This window comes from Manis pentadactyla, chromosome 7 (assembly GCF_030020395.1).
Source record: "Manis pentadactyla isolate mManPen7 chromosome 7, mManPen7.hap1, whole genome shotgun sequence".
Classification (NCBI taxonomy): Eukaryota; Metazoa; Chordata; class Mammalia; order Pholidota; family Manidae; genus Manis; species Manis pentadactyla.
This window is the reverse complement of record NC_080025.1, coordinates 30698207-30720817: the sequence shown is the minus strand read 5'-3', so window position 1 is coordinate 30720817 and position 22611 is coordinate 30698207. Positions and strand designations below refer to the sequence as shown.

The window sequence follows — 22611 nt, the reverse complement described above, 5'->3', positions numbered from 1 at the left end:
ATGCGCGTCTGTGTTCAGTCATGGGGCCACTGTCCGTCGTACGTTCGGGCTAAAGGCCAAAGCTGCCCCAGGCTCACACAGGGAAGAACAATTAAATTACCAAAGCTTACATCTGCGGATACTTTTATTTTCAAGACTCATTTCTGTTTCTTTAATTAAGGCTTTCAGCTTTAACCAGAGTTATCATCTCAGGAGAGTATCTAATGCACTGAGCCCTCTGATATAAAATCCAAAAATGTGTAACACAAACACAGAAAGCAGAATGTATCATCAAAGGAGACTGTTTCATACCTGTCTTCTCGAATGAAACATGACAAAGTGATTTTTCTAATTGTTTTCCAAATTATACATTCAGCTAACATATCACATAATATAATAGGGTTTTATAAATGTTTTAAATAGGGTACAATAAAATTGAAACTATGCACTTATTTATTCCTGTGTCCTGCTAAGTGGACATAGCTGACATCTACCCAGGTAAATGGAAAAGCTTATTTTCAACAATGGTTTCCCTCTTTTTTCCTGCCAAGTTCCCAACTTTGCCCACCAGGTAATGGAGTTAGCTCTAAGCATGAAACCTAATAATAGACAGGAGAGGAAGTAGAGCTGAAAAATCAAACACAGCTCCTGAGAACACGATGGGATTCAGTTACTCTGTGTGGACAGCAACACCCTTTGCATGTTTTCAGATTCATGGCCTTGCTCACACAGGGCTTCTTCACTCTGAACACGAGCCCACACCTCTCATATTTCATCCCATATTTGCCCCTTGAGGCCTGTCGCATGCAGAAGAACTATGTGGACAGAAGAATTAAGTTGTAATGGGTGCAGGCAACTGTGAATGCTTCTCAGCACTGCAGTCAGTCAGGTGCAGGTCTCCTGGGCAGCACGGATTCTGCAGGGCCAGGGCTTTGCCCCCTGCCTCCTGCAGTGACCAGCTCTGGGCTGTGTCCAGAAGCCAGTGATCAGCGACCCTCGGCCTGCCCACCAGAAACCACCGTTGAGCTCTGTCTTGTCTGTTTGACAGATGACATCGACTGTGGTCCCATGTTAAGGAGACCTGTTTTAAGTGCCAATGAGCTATCCTAACCCATCAACTCTAAGGAAACAAAATCTACCACAGGCGTTGTATAGATATTTTAGGAAAATGATGGCATCCACACTTATTCACTAAGGTCCTGCACAAGCTAGATGTAAGTCCCTTAGTAGCACCTCCTTATTAAAGTATAAACATTAAGGAAATGACTTTTTAAAAAATAAAAGTATGAGTGTAGTTTTTACAGGCATTTTATATTTTTCATCTATTTCTATAAGTTGTATTATAAATATTTTGCTAATAGTGCTATTAGCAAAATCAGTATTTTCAGTTGACACTTTTACATTAGTATAGCTTAGACTCCTAGTTAGGTAAGTAATGAAAACAATCCAGAAAAACCAAACTTGTGCTGCTTTTCAAGAAATCTTTCAACTGGTGTGAAAGAATTTGCCTTCACTAGGCTTGCTTATGTGCAGGGTTAATTATTAAACAGATAAGGTAACATTTACTTAAAAGCAGCCCCAAGTTATGCCTACAGAAGAGTTCAAAGCCGATCTCCTGGGGAAAGAATATATTTCCCCTATGAAATGAGACTGTCGTGGAGTAGTAGGGAAGATGGGCACTTTTCATTGCATATGGTTTTATATTGTTGGAAATATTTCAATGAGCATGTGGTCGTCGTTATTTTTAGTAACTTAGAACAAGGACAACGAATGACCACCCCCTGCCTGCCCTCTCTGCTCTGGTGTGGCTCCCAGGGCGTGCTGTCTCGGGCCAGTCACTCATCCATCCTCTGCTTCGGGTTCCTCACCGGTGAAACGGGGGTAAGGATGGCACGCACCTCAACGGGCTCTTGGGAGGATTAAATGAATTCATAGCCCCAGTGACTTAACACAGTGCCCAGCAGAGGGCACCCGCCCCGAGCGGAAAGTCCGAACCCTGGGTCTGTACGCGCCGACGTGCGGGGCTGGAGCACCGCCTGCCTCTGGGAGCTGCTTTCTCCTCCGTGCCGGGGAGGAGAGCGCCGGTTCAGAGCTCCCACGAGGTTAACGGCCACTGTGCGTGTGCAGAGCACCAAGCGCTGGGCCTGGCCCTCTGTGTGTACTGAGCAAGTGGAAGCTATTTGTGTGGTGAACATCTGCAGGAACTGAGGGTTTTCTGTCCAACACTGCAGCAAAAATAAACTGAAAGCCTCTTTCTAATGAGACCGATTCTCCCCACCACAGAGGTCCAGCATGGTCAGCTGGTCCACTTCAACCCCCCCCCCCAACTCTGCCTGGCCTTAATATTTGAGGCACTAAGTCATTCACAAGCAGTGGTATTTGTCTGTAACCACACTGGCTGGCACGTGTACATTGTGTGTAAATGTAAGTGGCCATCTCTGTCACAGTGGCCGCGGGACCCCCAGTGCCTAGACCAGTGCCTCCCACCCCGCAGGTACAAATGAGTATTTCCTGAATGATACGAACAAACAAACCTAGGAAAACCTGGAGGCGCCAAGCATTTGCTTGGCTGAAGTTCGTGACTGCTCCCGTACATAGGAGGCCCACTGAGGAGGCCGTGGAATTCTGTCCAGACACCGGGTGGACCTGAGTTGTCAGACCTGGGTTCCAGTCTCAGCTCCACCCTGGCTGACGCGGATAACTCCCGAGACTCACGTCCCCTTCATCCAGCTTTAAGGTGGCTCCCAGCTCCCACATTCCACCGCTAGCCCTGAGTTCTAGAGCACCCGGCAGAGGCTGAGACGAGGACTTGCCCCTCATCTGGAGTCTACTCTAAGCCACCAGTCACTCTGGCCGTTGCAGGGGGAGATGAACTGAAGCGGCTGCCTTACACTTCCACTGGCATGGCCTCTGTTTATGTCTAGGTCCACTCTCAACTCCCAGTGCCTGCAATGGCTTGGCACTGAGTTGGGCGGGGGGGGGCACCTGAGCCTATGAGCATGGTTAGCGCACACAGGACGGACTTCAGAGCAACATCACTGTGGAAACAATGAGAGAGAAACAGGGCAAATGGACCGCATGAGGAACACACAGAAGGCAGGAAAGCTCGTGCACGCGTGCACTGCAAAAGCAAAGTGGCCGGCAGAAGGTGGCACACAGCAGAGCAGAGAAGGTGGAGGACAGTCTGAGAAAAGCACACGCCCACAGCCAACCAGGCTCTGGCAGACCCCTCAAACCCGGGGACGAGGCTTCTCACCACCACCCACAGACAAAGCGCTACCAGCTTTTCTCCATACCCGTGGTGCCGGGGCCGATCCCAGCCTTCCGCGGGGGGCCTACCTTGCAGTGAGTGGTGCTGACCGGAAGTCCGATGTTGGAGGCAATCACCACCGTGAACGCGGAGGCCAGCTCAATGGTGAAGCCGCTGCGGGGGGCGGGGGCACAGGACACTCATCACAGGCGCTCTTTGTTCCGACACGCTGACCCCCAGGGGCGTAAAGTCTCCCCAGAACACTCTCTGGGCCGACTGTGGACTGCTGACTGGCCAGATGACAGTAATAGAACAAGAAACTGCTGCATAATAGCAGCAATTCACACTAAGACTTTGCATTATCCTGTTGATGGCCCTAAATGGCCTTGTTTTTCTGATGTTTTCCAAACCACCCACTGTGGTAACTGGGTCAGCAATTACTGCTGTGCAGAAAATGTTACATTCATCAGTTCTGAAGTGGCACAAAGCCATACTCTTGTTTTTAAAATATTGTATTTAAAAAAGGAAACTTTTCTGAAGATTACTAATTTTTCTTAAGTCATTTATAGAAATCTGTCATTAAAATGAATTTCAAGGGGAAAAATTTCCTACAATTGGTAGTCCCAAATTTTGGCTGTATTCTGAAAATTCTCTTCTAAGTTGTTATTTAACCCAAATATATCTAAAGGATGCACAATAGAAGGACCACACAGAAAACGGAGCAGGGCTGCAGACGCCACCTAGGGGCACCTACAGTCCAGATGTGCCGCAGGAAAGATGTACCAGGCAGCCCTGGAAGCCAGCCAGGAAGAGGTGCTTCCAACCAGCAGGTGGAGCTGGTGAGGCAGACACTGCTGGGAATTGCGGCCCTGGGGCCCGGGCAGGTTTCCCCCAGCCTCCCACTTGCTCGCTGGTCAGACCACCAAGGGGCACGGCCTTGGGCAGGTGGGTGGGTCAGCTTCTCCTTCCTTCTAGCCTCCAGGTCTCTCATTTTCTCTCCTCATCTCAGAGCCACTGTGGATGTGGCTGAGGACGCAGGCGGGAGGGTGAGGATGGGTGGCAAGCCAAGGAGGGTGCATCTCACCCTGCCCCTCTCCTTGCTGGGACCCCGCTGCCCAGGGGCCGCTCTGGGGGGCTGTGGCGGGGAGGCTTACAGACCTGGCCTGGGCGCGCTCCGGCCTACCTTGACGGTGTGATCGGAGTGAGGTCTTTCCCCATGGTCTGGATCACTCTCCGCCCCCAGATCCAGAGGCCGGTGCAGATTCCCACTCCTCCGTAGAGCAGCAGCCAGATGGGAGTCCCTTCCTCTTGCAGGACAGCACCCTGCTTATAAATCAGCCACAGAGCTACCAGGGGGCCAATGGCATTACTGGGAGGAAAAAAGACATTAATTTTATAAACACTGTACGTACATATAAACATGCAGTGACTTCTCAGTCTTGAGAAAGGGCTGCCCTGTATTTGTGGCTTGCCTACATAATCTAGGGGTGACCAACATGATTCATGAATTTTTTGTATTGTGGTAGAAAGAATGACATAAAATTTACCATCTTGCCCATTTTTAAATGTCCAGTTCACTAGTGTTGAGCATATTCTACACTGTTGGGAAACATCTCCAGAACTTTTGCATCTTGTAAATCTGAAACTCTTTACCTGTTAAACAGTGACCCCCTTTGTCTCCTCCCCCTGCCCCTGAGAACCACCCCTTCTATTGTCAGTCTCTATGAATCTGATGGCTCTAGGGACCTCATATCAGTGAAATACAGAATTCACTTCGCATACTGTCCTCCAGATTCATCCATGTTGTAGCAGGTGTCAGAATTTCTTCCCCTTTTAAGGCTGAGTAATATTCCATTGTTCATGTAGACCACATTTTCCTTATCCACTAATCCATCAACGCACCCTTGGGTTGCTCCCACCTCTCGGCTAGTGTGAATAATGCTGCAGTGAACACAGGAGTACAGATACCTCTTTGAGACCTTTGCCTTCAATTCTTTTGGGTACACACTCAGAATTGGGTTGGCTGGATCATATGGTAGCCTATTTTGAATTCTTTGAGGAGCCTCTGGACTGTTTCCTATAGTAGTTCCACTATTTTACTTTCCCACCAACAGTGCACAAGACTTCCAATTTCTCCACATCCTCACCAACACCTGTTATTTTCTTTTTTCTTTTTTATAATAGCTGTCTTAATGGGTATGTGATGTGTTAGTTTTAGAAGTGCGGTGGGGGGGAATCACAAGTGGATGCAAAAACCAAGTTCTTTTTCCTCTTCCTTTTTTTCTCTATTTTTTTCCATTTTTCATTGCCAGCATAATTACTAATATTAGCTACCAGTTTAGGGCAGCCAGGTCAGGCCCCACACTATGGGACTGCAGATATCACTGTGCATCATTAGTGCACACCCACCCCGCCAACTATGTGTTATCACTCCTGCTTCCCGATAAGGAAACCAAACGCAAAGTCCCATCATCAGCAGGAGGCAGGATGGGGTCATGGGCTCGGGACTCAGGCACCCAGGCCTTGTCTGCTAGACGTGCTATCATCACTCCAGCCCTTGGCAGCCACACACTGGTTTGGGGGAGTATGCCATGGCTTTTTAGAAATTTTTCTTAAACAAAGACCTTATTTCTTTAGAAGAGTTTAAGGTCCACAGCAAAACTGAGAGGAAGGTAGAGAGATTTCCCCTAAGCCCCTGGGCCCCATGCATGCACAGCCTCCCCGTTATCAACATCTCCACCAGCAGGACGTTTGTTATGACTGAGGAACCTGCACCAATGCATCGGAATCGCCCAACATCCACGGTGCGCTTTGGGCTCACTCCTCGTGGTTCACAGTCTATGGGTGACTTCAGCTTTCTCCCCACTCCAACACCTGCTCTTTTCACTGTCTCTAGTTGTGCCTCTTCCAAACATCACTTGGCTGGGCTTACACAGCGTGTAGCCTTTACACATAGACTTCTTTCACTTGGTGATGTGCATTAAGTTTCCCGCATGCCTTTTCATGGTTTGATAGGGCATGTTTCTTTAAGTTCTAATTAATATTCCATTGTCTGGATGTACCACAGTTTATTTACCAATTAATCTACTAAACAACCAAGATGTACTTCACTAAAATTAGAAACTTCCACACAGCTGAAGGACATCTTGGTTGTTTCCAAGTTTTGTCATTTATGAATAAAAGCTGCTATAAACATCTGTGCACAGGTTTTTGTGTGGACACAGGTTTTCAACTCATTTGGTAAATACCAAGGAGCATGACTTGGCTGGATCACATGCTAAGAGTACACGCGAAACCACCAAACTGTCTCCCACAGCGGCTGTGCCCTGCTGCATTCCCACCGGCATGAGGAAGCTCCTGCTGCTGTGCCCCATTCTTGTGAGCATCAGGTGCTGTCAGTGTTCTACACTTGGCCGTTCTAACAGTTGTGAGGTGCTATCATGTTGTTTTAATTTGCATCTCCCTGATGACATGATATAGAGCGTCTTTTCTTGTGCTTATCTGCCATATGTGTATCTTCTTTTGTGAGGTGTCTAGTAAGATACCTGGTCCATTTTTTATTGGGTTGTTTGTTATCTTATTCTTGGGTTTTAAGAGGTCATTGTATACTAGTCCTTTATCAGATGTGTTTCTTGAAGTTTCTCTCAGTTTGTGGTTTGTTTTCTCATTCTCTTGACATTGTCTTTTGCTGTGCAGAAGTTTCTAATTTTAGTGAAGTGCAGCTTATCTTATTTAGTGAAATCCATTAAGTTTTCATGGACTATGCCCTTGGTGTTGTATCTAAAAGGTCATCTAGGTTTTCTCCTGTGTTGTCTGCTAGGAGTTTTATAGTTTTGCTTGTAGGTTTGTGATTCATTTTGAGCTAATTTTTTTTTTTTTTAGCATTATGATTGATCAAAAACTTGCACACATTGTTGGTGGAAGTACTGATCTATTTTTTTTTTTTTTTGAGAGGGCATCTCTCATATTTATTGATCAAATGGTTGTTAACAACAATAAAATTCTGTATAGGGGACTCAATGCACAATCATTAATCAACCCCATGCCTAATTCTCAACAGTCTCCAATCTTCTGAAGCATAACGAACAAGTTTTTACATGGTGAACAAGTTCTTACATGGTGAACAGAAACTTTCGGTTTTGATCACGCATCATGAACTATAAACAATCAGGTCGATTATGATTATTCGTTTGATTTTTATACTTGATTTATATGTGAATCCCACACTTCTCCCTTATTATTATTATTATTATTATTATTTTAAATAAAATGCTGAAGTGGTAGGTAGATGCAAGATAAAGGTAGAAAACATAGTTTAGTGCTGTAAGATAGCAAATGTAGATGATCAGGTGTGTGCCTGTAGACTAAGTATTAATCCAAGCTAGACAAGGGCAACAAAACATCCATGGATGCAGAAGATTTCCATTTTGAGCTAATTTTTTGTGAAGGGTGTAAAGTCTGTGTCCAGATTTTTTTGCAAAGGTGAAGACTCAGTAGTTCCAGCATCGTTTGTTGAAAAGGCTCTCTTTGCTCCTTTGTATTGCCTTTGTTTTTAGTCAAATATCAGTTGGCTATATTTAGGCCTATTTCTGGGTTCTTTACTCTGTTTCAATGATATTTTTGTCTATTCTTTCACCAACACCACACTGTTTTGGTTACTGTAAGTTTATAATAAGTCTTGAAGTCAAGTAGTTTCAGTCCTCCAACTCTGTTCTTTTCTTTCCATATTGAGTTGGCTATTCTGGGTTTTTGCCTCTCCATATAAACTGTATAATCAATTTGTCAATATCCACAAAATAATTTGCTGGGATCTCTATTGAGACTGCATTGAATCTATAGATGAGGATGGAAAGAACTGACATCTTGACAATATCGAGTCTTCCTATCCTTGAACATGGTGAATCTATTTAGTTCTTGGATTTCATTTTCCACACAGAAAGAAAAGGACAAAGTTGGAGGACTGAAACCACCCGACTTATACATACTTTGTGAAATTTATACCTAAGTATTCATTCTTGGGAGTGCTAATGTAAACGGTACTATGTTTTTAACTTCAAATTCCATTTGTTCATTGTTGGTATGAGGGGAAAGTGACTGACTTTGGTATATTAACCTTGTATCCTGCTACCTTGCTATAATTGCTAGTTAGTTCCAGGAGTTTTTTTTGGTTGATTCTTTCCGATTTTCTCCATAAATGATCATGCCATCTGCAAAGCCAATTTCATTCCTCTCCCATCTGTATACCTTTCATTTCCTTGTCTTCTTGCATCAGCTGGGATTTCCAGCACAGTGTTGAAAAGCAGTGGTGGGAGACATCCCTGCCTTGTTTCTGATCTTAGTGGGAAAGGTTTGAGTTTCTCACTATTAGGTACAGTGTTAGCTGTAGTGTTTTTGTAGATATTCTTCATCAAGTAGAGGAGGTTTCCCTCTATTCCTAGTTTCCTGAGAGTTTTTATCATGAACAGGTGGATTTTGTTAAATGCTTTTTCTCTACCTATTGCTATGATTATGTGATTTTTCTTTTTTAGCCTATTGATATGTTGGATTAAAGTTAATCCATCTTTGACTCTTGAACCAGCCTTTTGGTATGCCTTGTAATTTCTTCCTGATCACCAGACATGATGTACTGGGTATAGGGAACTGCTATAAATAGGCCTTTGGGAATGAGGTGTGGGGGGAGTGGAACGTTCTACAGTCTTACGTGAGTCTGTGCCTCCGGGCTGAGACCTGCACAAGTGCTCCTCAGTTTATTTCTCCCCCTTTATGAAGGACAGGATGGCTCCTGCAGACTGGAGTTGGCACTTCCCTTCTCCCCGGCTGTGACAGCAGCCCAGCAGGTGAGGCCCTGGCCACCTTCCTCCCCTGTGGGCAGGCCTGGGAACCGAGCGCTCTGGGCCTGTCAGAACGGCCACCTCCCTCCAGCCCCATGGAAGCAGATGTTTCTTCTCTGATATTCACTGTGAGGACCTGCTTGAGCTCCTAGAGGTAAAACTCACAATACTGTGTCCCCCACCCCGCCACCCCTCCCACCAAAATGGAGGCCCCCTGGTGTCTTTCTCAGGTTTGCCACACTGGGCCTCTGGGATTCCTCGTCCCGGGTCAGCTCTGCCTGCCATCACTGGTCCCCAGGTGGTCTCCACGGCGTCTCCCCCCATGACTCCCTGTATCTGCAAGCCTCGTGTCCTCCAGTTTTGGGGGCACCCGTTTGCCTCGTGTCTCCCCTTAGATCCAAGAAGGGCTATTGATATTGTTCTGTTTTTCACTTGCTGTTAGGATGGAGTGACAACTTCCACGCTCCTTTCGTACAGAATCACACACAGGCTTTTAACAGCTTCTGTAGCTCCAGTCGCCTCCTCCCAGCCCAGCTCACTACTCTGTGTAGACAGAGTGTAGACAGAGTCGGCTGAGAGTCACGAAGAACTGGCTCTCACGTCTGCTTCTCTCTAGCTGTGTGACCCTGGGCAAGAAGTGTCACATTTCTGAGCTTCAGACTCCCTGTCTTTGGAGGACACCGCTTAGGAGCTCCACGGGCAGTTTTGAGAAGGATTAGTGAGTTATAAATGGTTCGGCACTGAGGCCTGGCACTTAATAACCTTTTGTTGAATGAATGAAGCCCCCTCACTGCCGCACTAGAACCTGGGTTTAACCTGACCGTTTCCCCTCAGGAGCCTCAAAACCAGCCCCAGTCTGGAAGCAACTGCTCTGAACTCTGCCCCCGCAGCGGTCTCTGCCTAGATGCTTCCTTCGGCCTTGAAATCCCGGTTCGGGACGGCTTGTTACTTTCCCTGGGTGTGTTCTTCTTGTCTCCCTAACTGGAATTTAAACTCCTGAAGCGTAAGAAACCAACACATAACACTTTGCCAGTACCAGGCCTTCAATAAAGAATTCTTGATAAGGAGGAGGAAGAAATGGGCTGGTGTGGGGTGGAAGGGGGTAATCAAAAAATTAAGACAAGGTAGAACACGGAGCCTCACACAGCATGGCAACACCTGGGGCACGTGAGCGGCACAGCGGCAGATGCCCAGCCTCTTGTCTGGCGGGAAGACTTCTTTTAAAAAGAACGGAAACACAGATGTGCATGGTGGAGTGTGTGGGAACCCACGGCTGTAAAACGGGGCCACATAACCAGGCTGTAAAAAGTGCTGCAACAGCGTGTTCTCCCGATCTGGACACACGAGTGCTGCATGATGACCACACAGCAGCGATGGTGAAAATGTACAGAAACCGATGAGAGCCCCGTCCTGCGCAGGCTCTATAGGGCATCGCGATCCTCACGGAGGCCTGGGAGGGCGGCACTAGTTCTACCCCATTCTACCGACTGGTACCCTGAGGATTCGGGTAAGGTGCCCTGAGGAAGGCCACCCAGCCAGTAGCAGAGTCCACCCACCCCTACAGTCTGGTCCGTGGCCAGCTGACCGTGCGGGCCACACCCTCTCCGTGGCCTCCCTGCTCTTCCCAGGGCGGGCCAGGCGTGCTCCTGCCTCAGGCCTTTGCACTGCTGTTCGGCTCACAGGCTGGCTCCCAGCCCCTGCGCCTCTCCTCCGCGGGCCCTACCCCGGCGGCCCGTCCAGCATGGCACTCGGCAGATGCTCCCGCCCGCCGGCCCACCTCGTGTTGCCCTTCAGCACCGGGGGGTGTAGGCCCCATACCAGCTGCGTTTGCCCAGCACCGGCGCGCGGCGCACGGACTCACCTCACGTCGTTGCCACCATGCGCGAAGGACCCGAAGCAGGCGGTGAGCACCTGCAGGAAGTGGAACAGGAGGTGCACCTCGGCCGCGTCCTTCTCCTCCTTTTCCTCCTCCACCGGCTCCCCGGCCTGGAGGGCGTCCGCCAGCTCCGAGGCCAGCTTCACTTCCACACCACCCTCGTCCGCCTCGATCTCGGCCTCGGCCACCGCGTTGCAGTAGCTGGAGTAGCTGTCGTAGCGAAGCCGCTTCTTGGAGTAGGACACGGCGTCGGCCACCAGCTTCTCGCTGTCCTCGGGCGCGGGAGCCGGCCCGGGGGCCCTGCAGGCGGCGAGCGTGGGCAGCCCGCAGATGGCCGCCGTGTAGCACGTGTAGCTGTTGTTGCGGCGCAGCAGCCGGTAGCCGCTCTCGGGCGCCGCCCGCTCCCCGGGGCCGCCGTCGGAGCGCATGCGGTGCAGCAGGTCCTTGTAGAGCCCCGAGTCTTTGTGCACCGTGTGGTACACGTGCCCGTCGCTCCTCGGTGCGCCGTCCAGGCCGAAGGTGCCGTTGGACACGGGCGACTTGGCGGCGCCGGGGGTCATGGAGAAGGCCCTGCCTGGGTGGGAGGGAAGGCGCTCACCTCCGGGCCTCGGGGGTAAGGCTTCTGGAAGGAAGTTCCCCCACCCCCTGTGGTGTTCACCCCTGCAGGCCTGGAGTGTGGGGCATGTGCATTTCTTCCCACACACTTTATTCCCTACCTTGACTACGCAGGACATATGATATGGTTAAAATAAAAAGGGAAGCTTAGAAACATGTAACAAAAGGCTAAAATGAATGATGAGGCCCTTAAAAAATAATGTTAAAGTGTCTTCTGGAAACCCCTACAGCACTATTGTTTCTAGGGCCAATAAAGGGAGAATCCACAGAGGAAACTTACTTTAGAAGCACTTCACACATGGGGGTGAACCCAGTCCTCTGTGACATAGATCCCCATGCCCCCAAAGGCCAGCCGTGGCCGTGGAAGGCAGGGGCCCGGGTCTGCGGCTCCCTAAGGGACGTGGGCACCAGGGCCCACCTTGCGGAAGGGGGGGATTGCCCAGGCGCAGAGGCTTTGACCACAGGTGTGGGACCACAGACACCCCAGGACAGCCTTGACTTCTGGGGAGTTTCTGTGACTCGGCAGTAGGGCAACCTCTCTGCATCCTCCACCAGGAAGGCCCCCTTGTGAGCTGGGTAGGCCAGGGCCCACGGGTGAGGCAGCTCTCCCACCCGGCGGGCAGCAGCGTGCCGGCCCTTGGTGCTGCTCACGAGGCTGGGGCGGCCCTTGGAAGAAAATCCCAGGACGGGGTGGGCCTGCTCTGTCGGCCGAAGGGTCTCCTGGGGCCTTTTTAGACTCGGGTGCATTCAAACCTACCCGCCCACACGCAGGCCTCGTGGGGTCCCCAAGGAACGACTCCGCCACCAGGAAATCCCAGTCCCTGCACGCGGGTCTTACCATAGGGCGCCCGCGGGCGGCTCCCCACGGGGGCGCCCTCCGGGGCACCCGGCGCCTCCCCCGCCGGCCCCGTGAGGGGAATGGTGCTGTCATCCTCCGCCCGGGCGCCGGGCAGCTCTTTAAACACCGGGGACTCCACGCCCTGGATTTTACTGAGGCTTTCATCAGAGACTCTCGATAAGGAACCTTCTTTTTGTAATTTGCCTAAAGAAAAGACAGTCAAAACTGAAACTTTTCAGACAGAATTCTTACAATTGAAAAGGGAATATAACAAATGAATATTTATCTCTACACTTCAGTACTTACTCTGGAAATGGAAAAAAAAAAGTGATGGCTGGAAACAAAAACGTGGAGAGTTCAATCAAGTACCTGGACAATTCAAGCTGGAAAATTCACTATTGAGGAAAAGATAGAGGCTTGGCCTCAGGTATCAGGCCCAAAGCAACAAAGCAGAGAAAGGGCCAGGCCCAATCAGCGGGATCTCTTCTAGCGTAATGCTCCGTAATTCCACCGTCATCTAGACTGGCCTTCTGTTTCTTAAACTAACCTCAGAATCTTTCAAATGTTTGTACTTTCTGTCTTCAGAAAATACGAGAAGATACTATAACAGTCTGCTTGGTTTTCTTTTGTTCAATAAATTATCAGTCTCAGATTTCTTCAGGTCACCAAATCTTAGGAAACAAGTAAACCATTTTTCATAAAGGAACAGAGAGATCCTACTTACTTTAAAAAGTCCTTTACTTTAAAAAGACACAAGGGATTTTTTTTTTAAGGGCTTTAAAGTGCGACAGCATTTGTTTTGATCAAACTGGAAATGTGGTGCTGCTGGCATATTTTCCTGAGCAAATTTCTAACCTCTCACCTGCAGAGCTGAGATGGAAATATTCTTCTCAGTTCCTCTGCTGGACACACTCACATATAATCTCTATCTCTATCATTTTTTTGTATCTATCTAGATAAACAGATTTTTTAAACATGAAATTTCTGGTTTGTATTACAGGGAACAAAGTAATGTACATACAAGATCTCTGAACTGAAGTTGCTTATGATCTAGATGAGACAGGATGGTATTTGTCAAGATTTGTAATATCAAAAACAAAAACTGTTAACACTTAGACGAGATAGGTAATATTATTTTCTGCATTTTACTAATGAGCAAACTGAGGCACAGAGAGATGGAGCCCAGAGTCAGAGAGGTGGTAAATGCACTCTAGTTGTATGGCCCTTGCCCTTAATCACCAGTCTTGTTCTTAAAAGAACATGAAGTATATATTGAAATATCAGAATCTATGGCCTTGACAAAACAATCTCTTGGGGCAGTTAAGGAGCAATGTCAGTTTCCTGCTGTGACATTATAGCCTAATGCTGGAAAGCAAAGATCTTATCGTCCTTTGATGAGAAGGTTCAGTTAATAGGAAAGATTTTAAAAATCAAGGCATTTAGGGTTGTTTACCCTTCCCATGAGGTTAAGTCAGGCAGGCAGTATTTTTGGTGGGGAGCTCATCTTAGACTAGCACTCCGTGTGAACAGAGGTGATATTTATTCTCAACAAAGAGCAGGAGCATCTACATGAGAGAGCAAGAAGCAGCTGGTTACCCATCCGTCATCAATGTGGCTTGATTATTTAGTGTGAAGTTGTAGGTATTACAGTGAATTTTTTATTATTGGTTTTTAAATTACATGTAGTGAATTAACTGTGTGATGTGTGTCCTGATTTGAACACGTCTAGATTCATTTAATCCCACCACTATCAGGATACAGAGAAGTCTCATCACCCCCGAAGGCTCCCCTGGTGGTAAACCTCTGTCCAGCCCTAACCCTTGACAACTGCTGATCTTGTCATTGTCCCTACAGTCTTGTCTTTTTCAGAATGTTACATAAATGAAACCATAAGACAGGTAATTTGTTGAAACTGGTTTCTTCCACTCCGCAAATGCCTTTGAGACTCATCCAAGTTGTTAAATGTACCAACAGCTCATTCTTTTTCCTGGCTTAGTAGTATTCCAATATACAGCTATACCATGGTTTGTTCAAACATTGATATAGCCTGTGGATAATCCAGGCTGTTTCTAGTTTTTGATGATCACAAATAAAACTACTATAAACATTCAGGTACAGATTTTTGTGTGAATTTAAATTTCATTTCTCTTGGGTACCGAGGAGTGAGCAAGTGTATATTTAACCACATAACCTGCCACACTGTTTTTCCTGAGTGGCTGTACTATTTTGCATTCCCACTGCAGTGTATGAGTTTCTGCTGCTTCTCATCCTCATCAGCACTCAGCATTGTCTGTTTTTTTTAAAGCCATTCAAATGGTATGCAGTGATATCTCACGATTTTAATTTGCATTTCCCTGATGGCTAGTGATGTTGAGCATCTTTTCATGGATGCGTTTGCCCTTCATATATCCTTATTGATGAAGTGTCTATTCAAACATTTTGCCCATGTTTAAATTGTGTTGTTTTCTGAGATATCTTCATTTATTCCTAATACAAACCCTTTGTTGGACAGAGCATTTGCAAACATTTTCTCCTAGTCTGTAGCTTGTCTTCTCATTCTCTTAATAGTATTTATGACAGAGCAATAGTTCTAAATTTTGATGAATTGCAATTTACTGACTTCTTTTTAATGAATCAGGTTTTTGTTGTATCTAAAAATGCTTTGTTTAACCCAAAGTCACAAAAGTTTTCCCTTATTTTTTTCCCCTTAAAAGTCTTCTTGTAATCTATTTTACATTTAGATCTACAGTGCATCTTGAGTTAATTTTTTTTACAAGGTGTAAGGCTTAGGACAAGGTTCTCTTTTTGGATGAATAATTGGATGTCCAATTATTCCAATACTGTTTGCTGTAAAGACTATACTTTCTCTGTTGAACTGCCTTTGTATTTTGTTCAAACTCAATTTGCTGTATTTGTGTGGTTCTATTTCTAAACCCTATTCAGTCTGTTAATCTTGGTATCTGTCTCTTCACTATCTCTTCACTGTCTTGTAGCTTTATAGCAAGTATCAAAGTTGATCAGTATGAATCCTCTGACATTTCTCTTTTTCAAAATTGTTTGGGTTATTCCAGTTCCTTTGCCTTTCTGCTTAGATTTTAAAAGCAGCTTGTCTAAATCTATGAAATATCTTGCTGGAATTTTTATTTAAATTGTGTTACATCTCTAGATCCATTTGAGAACAAACATCTGAACTATACTGAGTCTTCTAATTCATGAATATGGTATGTCTCATCATTTGTGTTTTGGTCTTCTTTGAAATATGGTTTTTTAAAGTTCATATATGTCTATGTTAAAACATGATTGTAAGGCACACTCTGAGGGCAAAAGTAAATACTTTTCTTTTGAGAGTCCTGTAAAAACGTGTGGCCTTGAGGCCTACAATTCAATTACATTGCTAGTGCAGGAAAACAGCTCTAGCAACTTTCTAAGCAATTTTCTTCTTTTTTAAAAAAGATTACTGAGTGCAATAAAATGCAGACACTTTTAACGTGCAGGTAGAAGGCCTGAGACAAATCAGTACAGCCTGTATCCACTCCCACAGTTAAGACAGAGTCCATCCCCATGTCCCTGAAAAGTTCCCTCTGCAGTTGGGCTGCTGCATCTCCCCCGGCTCCAGTGACCAGTGATGGCTACGACTATGTATTAATTTTCCCTGGAATCATATACAATGTCTTCTTTTGTATCTGGCTGCTTTTGCTCAACACATCTGTGAAGTTCATTATGTTGTTGCGTCTACTGGTCATTTACTTTCTTCATTGCTAAGAATTCTTTCTATCATATGAATATTCCACAATTTGGTTATCCGGGCACATCTGAGCTGTTTGCAGTTTGGGGCTATTCTGACTAAATAATTTGTGGGCAAGTCTTTATGGATGTACATTTTGATTTCTCTTGGATAAATACCTACAAGAAGCACTACTGGGTCATATGGTAAATGTATGCTAAACTTTACGGGAAACCACGAAACTAACTACTAAAGCACTTGTACCATTTTACATTTCACCATCAATGCATGAGAATTCCAGTTAACCACTTCCTCATCCGTGCTTGGAACTGCTGGTCTTTTTCGCTTTGGCTGCTCTTGTGGGTGTGAAGGAGTATCTCACTGTGGCACTAATTTGCATTTTCCTGAAGACTAATGATTTTCATCAGGCTGGTAGAACTTGACTGCACAGTTAACTTGGCAGTTACCCGTGGCAACTAGGACCTTACTGCCTACCTGGGTCACAAATTATCAAGGAAAGTTTGAGCCAGGGAGCAGGCAGGAAGCAAGAGTGAAGGACTGGCCATGCACCCCAGTGTGTGCTCGGAGCTATCCATGTTTCTATCTCCTGCTGTTAGATCGATGGTGGAATGCATCTGAAGTCTTAGGGATCAGGAGCATTTTTATAAGGCACAAGAGTAAGAAAGCCCTTACCTGCAATCTTCCTCCGCATCCACGGACACACGAAGAGCCATACAAAGAGGGCGAAGAGCAGCGCCACGCCGAGGGAGGTGAGTGCTATTGCCCAGATGGGGAGGACCAGGCCCAGAACTGGCAGATCAAAGTGAGAGCAGGGTTGTCAATGGACACCGAAAGGTCAGACCTCATCTCAGCACACTTTCCATTCCCCATATTTAAAACAAAGTTAATGAAGCTCTCAACCAAAAAATACGCTACACCTTTTGAGAAAGCTCTGGGTTTAAGACACACCACACCTTGTGACTATACAGTCAAACTGGTTAGTAAGCTAATTATTAAAATGGTCCCAATTTGGCACAACAGCATATTAAGTTGGGAATAATTGTCTCAGTGTCTAGACTGCTGAGTGGATTCCTGAGAAAGGAGGCCCGTCTTTGGTCCAGGCAGCCAGCCGGCTCCTGCGGCAGCAGGCACGGAGGGCAGGCCCCGCGCAGCTTCTCAGGAGCCAGCAGGTGCTGCTGGAAAAGCACGTGACATCCTGACCAGGTACACAAACATTTTTAAAAGTCAGCTTTGAAATAAAAGTTTTTTGAAAGGACATTTATCTTCAAATGTAGCTTTTCTTTGAAGTGTCACCTCACAGAATTCTGGAAACTCTTCACTCAAACCCAGTTGCACACACTAAGCTATGATTACGGCAGCCAAGAAAAAGGCAGACGAGCCCATGGCTTAGGAGCACCGCAGTCTCCTGGCCCTGTGACGCACCCCCAAGCGCATCGCCCGGAATCTGGTACATCTTCTGGCACTGGAAGCAACAGGCACATTTCACATGTTCACAGTGTACAACTTAAATGTGCACACTTACGCAAGAGCACGAATATGTGTGCATGAATCCTTACCACGGCATTATTTGTAACAGTAAGAATTTGCAAGAATACTAATAGAATCTTTGTCATGGAAATGTGAAATAATTACAGCACAGAGTCATAAAAATGAGGTAGAGTCACTTAGACTGATGAGGAAAGAGCCCAAAATCTAGTGTGTTAAGAAAGGCTACGTGCATAATGGTACTCATAGTATGACCCAATTTATGTATAAAAAAGGAAAACAACCACACATGTACACTCCTACTATATACATGAATTACAGGAAAAGTTCTGGAAAGATACAATGGTTAATCCCATGGAGAGATGGGAAACTGGAGGGGGCTTTCCCTTCTGACTTACGTATACTTTTGTATATACTTTTGAACACACATAATGACATCACTTTTGTAAATTGTTAAAAGTCTGTAAGTTTTAAAGGAGTGAACTATTTAAGCTTTGCTCTTTGCTCTTAGATTAAATAAATCTTAAATGATTCAGGCTTTGTTACACTGTTAACTATTTTTTATCTATAACTCAGTTATTCAATGAAGGTATGGTTAAACATTTTGGTAATTGTTAAGAGGAAGAACAGATAATTAATACTATAAATGGGGTGTCAAGATTAGCATATATAAATATGAAAAATGAAAAACCAGAATGCCTAGCTCAGGGGCCACCAGGGGAGAGAACAGACCTCAGGGGCTAGACCGCTCCACTCCGAAGCTCCCCTTAGTGGGCCACCCAGCTCTGCGGCCGGCTCTGCCGTGAATCCGAAGCCTGGAGCCACCTGCAGAGCAGCTGGGGCCCCCTCACCTCACGGGGCCCGGCCTGTGGGCCCCGGCGTCCTGGCTTCTGTTTTACATCCCCTCGGCAGTGTCTTAATACCTGTGAGAGAGGATCACTCCTAAGCGCTTGGTTGCCAAACGGAGTGGTAACTGTATCACCATCATCAAACTGACGGTCCAAACCACATGTACACAAGCCCCGCGGCCAAAGGCGTTTGGTTTTTGCGGAGGTTCCTCGGCGGCTCCCGGTGTCGCTGATGTAAAGTTGCCAACTGCGCTACTGTCGGCTTCACTGTGTCACCTGACCTAAGGGGGGCTCGCCCTGGAACACGGAGGGGACAGAACTGTTTGGAATATATATGTAGTGTACTTATCTATCTGTTTATCTGTCATCTATTCATTATTTTTTAGTGAGTGAACACGTTTGTTCTCAGGCGCTATTTTTTTCCATCCGTGCCGAATAGAGCCCAGAACAAATGCGGAGAAAACGCCACACATGCTCCTGCCGAGCCCATCTCCACGCTTCCTCCTGGGGGCGTGTGGGAGTCCCAAGGGTGTTGGGACCAGCACCCGCAAGGGAAAAGCAGAGGCGGTTACGAGGCTTTTGCTCCTTGGCCTGGGCAGTAACAAGGCACAATTATCCCCGGCCCTCTACTTTTACCATCTCAACGGGTTGGTTCGGCCTGGGAGGCGGCCCCAGAGCTCTGAAGCCACCCGCCTAAGTCAGAGGAAACCGGGAGAGCTGGGAATGAGCACATCACCGGGGGTGCGGTGGGGAGACAGCGGAAAACCCGGGAGGAAGAAGAGCGGGGCGGGCAGGGCGACGGGGGCGCACGGGAGGAGAGGGGGCACCTTGGGGACAGAACTCAGATCTCACCGAATCACTCCAGCAATCTGGTGATATGACGGTGCTTCGAAAGGACACGGGGGTTTACTTTCATCGCCTGCATATGAGAATCGCCCCCCCACAGTTACCGATGTCACATAGCTCTAAGCTGGACTAAATGTATAAAATTATACTTCATGGATAAAAAATAAATACAAAAATTCAGTGCTGGGAGGCTCTGGAATCAATGTGCATCCAAGGGAAAACCTTTTCTCTGCTGAACACTCAAGGTTGGCTTATAAATGACGAATATTTTAACAAAAATTCTTTGTATTGAGTTGTCTCCCTGTAAGGCTCTCAAATTGGTTTCCAAAGCTTACATGTCTAGAGGGCAACAAGCATGGGCACCACTCCACTCTGTGGGCAAAGTGGGCAGGCCGTGGCCTCCGTCGCTCCCGCGGCCTCATCCAGGAGCCGCTGCGAGGAGCCCGGACTGGGCGCTCCGCCCCCGCCCTCCGCTCCCGACAGGCGGCCCCCTTCCCAGGCTCCTTCCGCGTCTGGGCAGCGCAGGAGCCCGGCAGAGGTGCCCGGCGCACCGCAGGGCGACTGATCTGCAGTTCTGCCCAAAGCCCGCCCCGGCCGGGACGCTCAGTGAGCCGGGCAAGAAGTGGGCGGAACTTTTAGAAACACTCAGTCTTCCAATGTCAGTACTCTTTATACCCTTTTCATATTTAACAGTCATTATTAGAATCTATAGAATAAATAAAACGTCTATAAAACCCAGAAGGCATCCAAGGGAAAACCTTTTCTCTGCTGAATACTCAAGGTTGGCTTATAAATGACAGATTTTTTGACAAAAATTCTTTGTATTGAGTTGTCCTGTATTTACCGGTATTAGTCCCTTTTACCCTCCTCTTCAGTCTCTCTCTACAACTTTCCTGCTTTTCTCTGTTTTAATTTTATAAATAGCATATGCTTATTATATATGTATCAGAACAAAATTTTCTAGGTATCAATGTGGAAACTCCACTTTACTCTCCCCTCTGGAACCCGGTTCCTAGAGAGGCACTGTTGACTACTTGGTGTGCCTCCTTTCAGGCATTTTCTAGATAGAAACACAGTTTTGAATGCTTATCAGAATTTTTTTCCTTTTAAAAGAATTTAACAGATGTAGATGTTGTCTATATTGCTCTCCACTTTCATTTCTCACACACAACATACTGGGGACATCCTTCCACATGAATACACACACACACACATTTACTTCCTACACTGCAGAATCCTTCCTTACCTGAAAGAAACGTTTCTTTTAGAGTAAAATGTTCACAGCATTAGAGGAGCCCCTAGTGGTAAAAGGAATCCGGAAGCAACTTTTGTTAAGAAAGTGAAGCTTTCTTTTGAAACAGGAAAATGCTATTTCCTGGTTCGCCCTATAATTGGGATTTCTTTTGCATATGTAGCAGCTTTCTCAAACCAGGGTTCATTTATAGTGATCCTGAAAAGGGAAATGGAAGTCTGCTCAATCCAGCCCTCGGTGACAACTGAAGACGCCTCCCTGCCAGGGCCGCCGGCCCAGGGCTCCTCCGCAGCGGGGAGCTTCCAGGCGGTACCCGGACCACACGCAGGTCCTCCTCTCAAAGCCCTCGGGGCCTCAGGGGACCTCAGGGGCCCTGGGGCTCCGGCTTCTTTGGGAATGAATCAGCGGAGCTGTACCTGAAGGGGGACAGGGGAGGGGAAGGAGGGAGAAAGGGGGGGAGGGAGGAGATGGGGGAGCAGGAGATGGGGGAGGAGGAGGTGGGGGGAGGGGGATGTGCGAAGGGTGGGGAGCTGGAAGGCAAGGCCCCTCCCCCAGGCGCAGGCCCCTCCGGGGAAGGCAGGAACCAGGCCTGGTCAAGTCTGGGGATTCATTTGCTGGTGAAAGAGGGAGTTGAGGGTGCTGGCAGGTCCCAGGAGCACCCCTTACACGAGAACAGGAATAACCCGACAGCGCCCCCAGTGAAATGCCACCGCGTGGAGGGCCTGCACACCTGCGGGGCGTGCGCACGGGAAGCAGGCGGCGGCCGCAGGGGCTCGGATTCCTCGGCGGGCGGGACTGAGAACCTGCGCTTGTCACGGGTTCCCCGCCGCCGCCCCCGCCCCTCGGGGGCCACGCTCTGTCCTAGGGGTTGTATGCAGGCACCCGGGGCCTGGTCAGAGGACCGGCTCCGACGGCGCAAAGCGGCATGCGGTGACTTCAGCATTCACCCTTCCGACACTGAACACAAACCAGGCCCCACATGACTGGGGACTTTCTCATTAAAAATAAACTTAAGGCTTGTATCCAACCCAAGTGAGCAATTTATTTCCTAGAGTTATTTTTGCTTCTTGCAAATTATTATTTTTAAGGACAAAAATGCAGGGAACATTTTTTGAAGTGCTTTGAAGTATAAGGGTTTCATTTGAGAAAAGTCATGTCAAATGCAAAGTAAAACAAATCACACAAAGCCTGAGATATAAGCAATGTCAGGATAATTCAGAGCGAAGGGACACAGGGGACAGGGGCAAAACAACTACCTCAGCAGCCAACGGCTCCCCACGGAGCTCATCCCAGTGCCGAAGTGGAAGCTGCGTAAGATTAATGCTGCCACCCACTCCTGTCAGACAGTTTACTTCTTCCCTTTATCTCTGAAGCCATCATCTGAATGGCCAGCTTCTAAGGAAGAAAGGGGGTCAGGAAGGGTAAACCCCGGAGGGGCAGAAAGGCATCTCCTGAAAGGAGCGGCTGACCGCTGCGGCAGGAACTCTCAGCTCAGCCTTGTCGCCAAATAGGGCACCAGGGCTGTGCAGGACACAGCTAGGTAGGCCAAGAGGCCTCACGTGTGTGGGGCAAAGGCTAGTGTGAAGGGCAAAAGTTAACCTTCCATGCTAAATGGAAGATTTGGACTCACTCAGTGGATATTCTAGAAGCATTCCCGGGACCAAAATATCAGCACAGCCCTGTTTAACCAGGTGGAGGAGGGACATGGCTGGTCCTTCAGACTCATGACCTTCTTTTCTCCTCTGGCCAAGACCCTGGGAAAACAAGTAAGATGTTTTCCATACCAATACATGTGGGAAAAACAGAAAGGCAGGATGACTCAAGATATGCAGGTGACTTCAGGCCGACGAGATGAGGCTCCCTCTGATTGCGGTGGTGACACAGCCCCCAACACGCATTTAGAGCTGCTGTGTGCCAGGCACTGCCAGCTCGAGTAACACGCACCCCCTTCAGGGGCCCTCCTGCTGCCCTTAGTCTGGGACACCCAGCAGGGGCTCTGGGAGGTGAGGGGTGACGCTCCTGACGGCAGGGCCACTGCCAAAGTCC

General features: G+C 47.5%; 1 protein-coding gene and 1 long non-coding RNA gene across 5 annotated transcripts in view; one reads left to right on the top strand and one right to left on the bottom strand.

Annotated features, from left to right (window-relative positions):
* The window catches only part of SLC20A2 (solute carrier family 20 member 2), a 114870-nt gene that overhangs the window by 13904 nt on the left and 78355 nt on the right, over window positions 1-22611 (bottom strand). For 3 of the 4 annotated variants that reach the window (XM_036877492.2, XM_057505204.1, XM_036877493.2), the window contains exons 6-10: window positions 16807-16923; window positions 12390-12593; window positions 10922-11510; window positions 4413-4598; window positions 3319-3403 (exon numbers count right to left, since the gene is read on the bottom strand). In XM_036877492.2, coding sequence (XP_036733387.2) covers window positions 3319-3403; window positions 4413-4598; window positions 10922-11510; window positions 12390-12593; window positions 16807-16923 — 1181 coding nt within the window. Of the gene's footprint in view, window positions 1-106; window positions 3018-3318; window positions 3404-4412; window positions 4599-10921; window positions 11511-12389; window positions 12594-16806; window positions 16924-22611 lie in introns of those variants that run through there. The other variant, XM_057505205.1, reaches the window with a different exon arrangement.
* Window positions 16838-18279, top strand: LOC130684443 (uncharacterized). The gene is made up of 2 exons (XR_008998721.1): window positions 16838-16968; window positions 17183-18279. It is a non-coding gene; the product is annotated as an uncharacterized LOC130684443 (long non-coding RNA).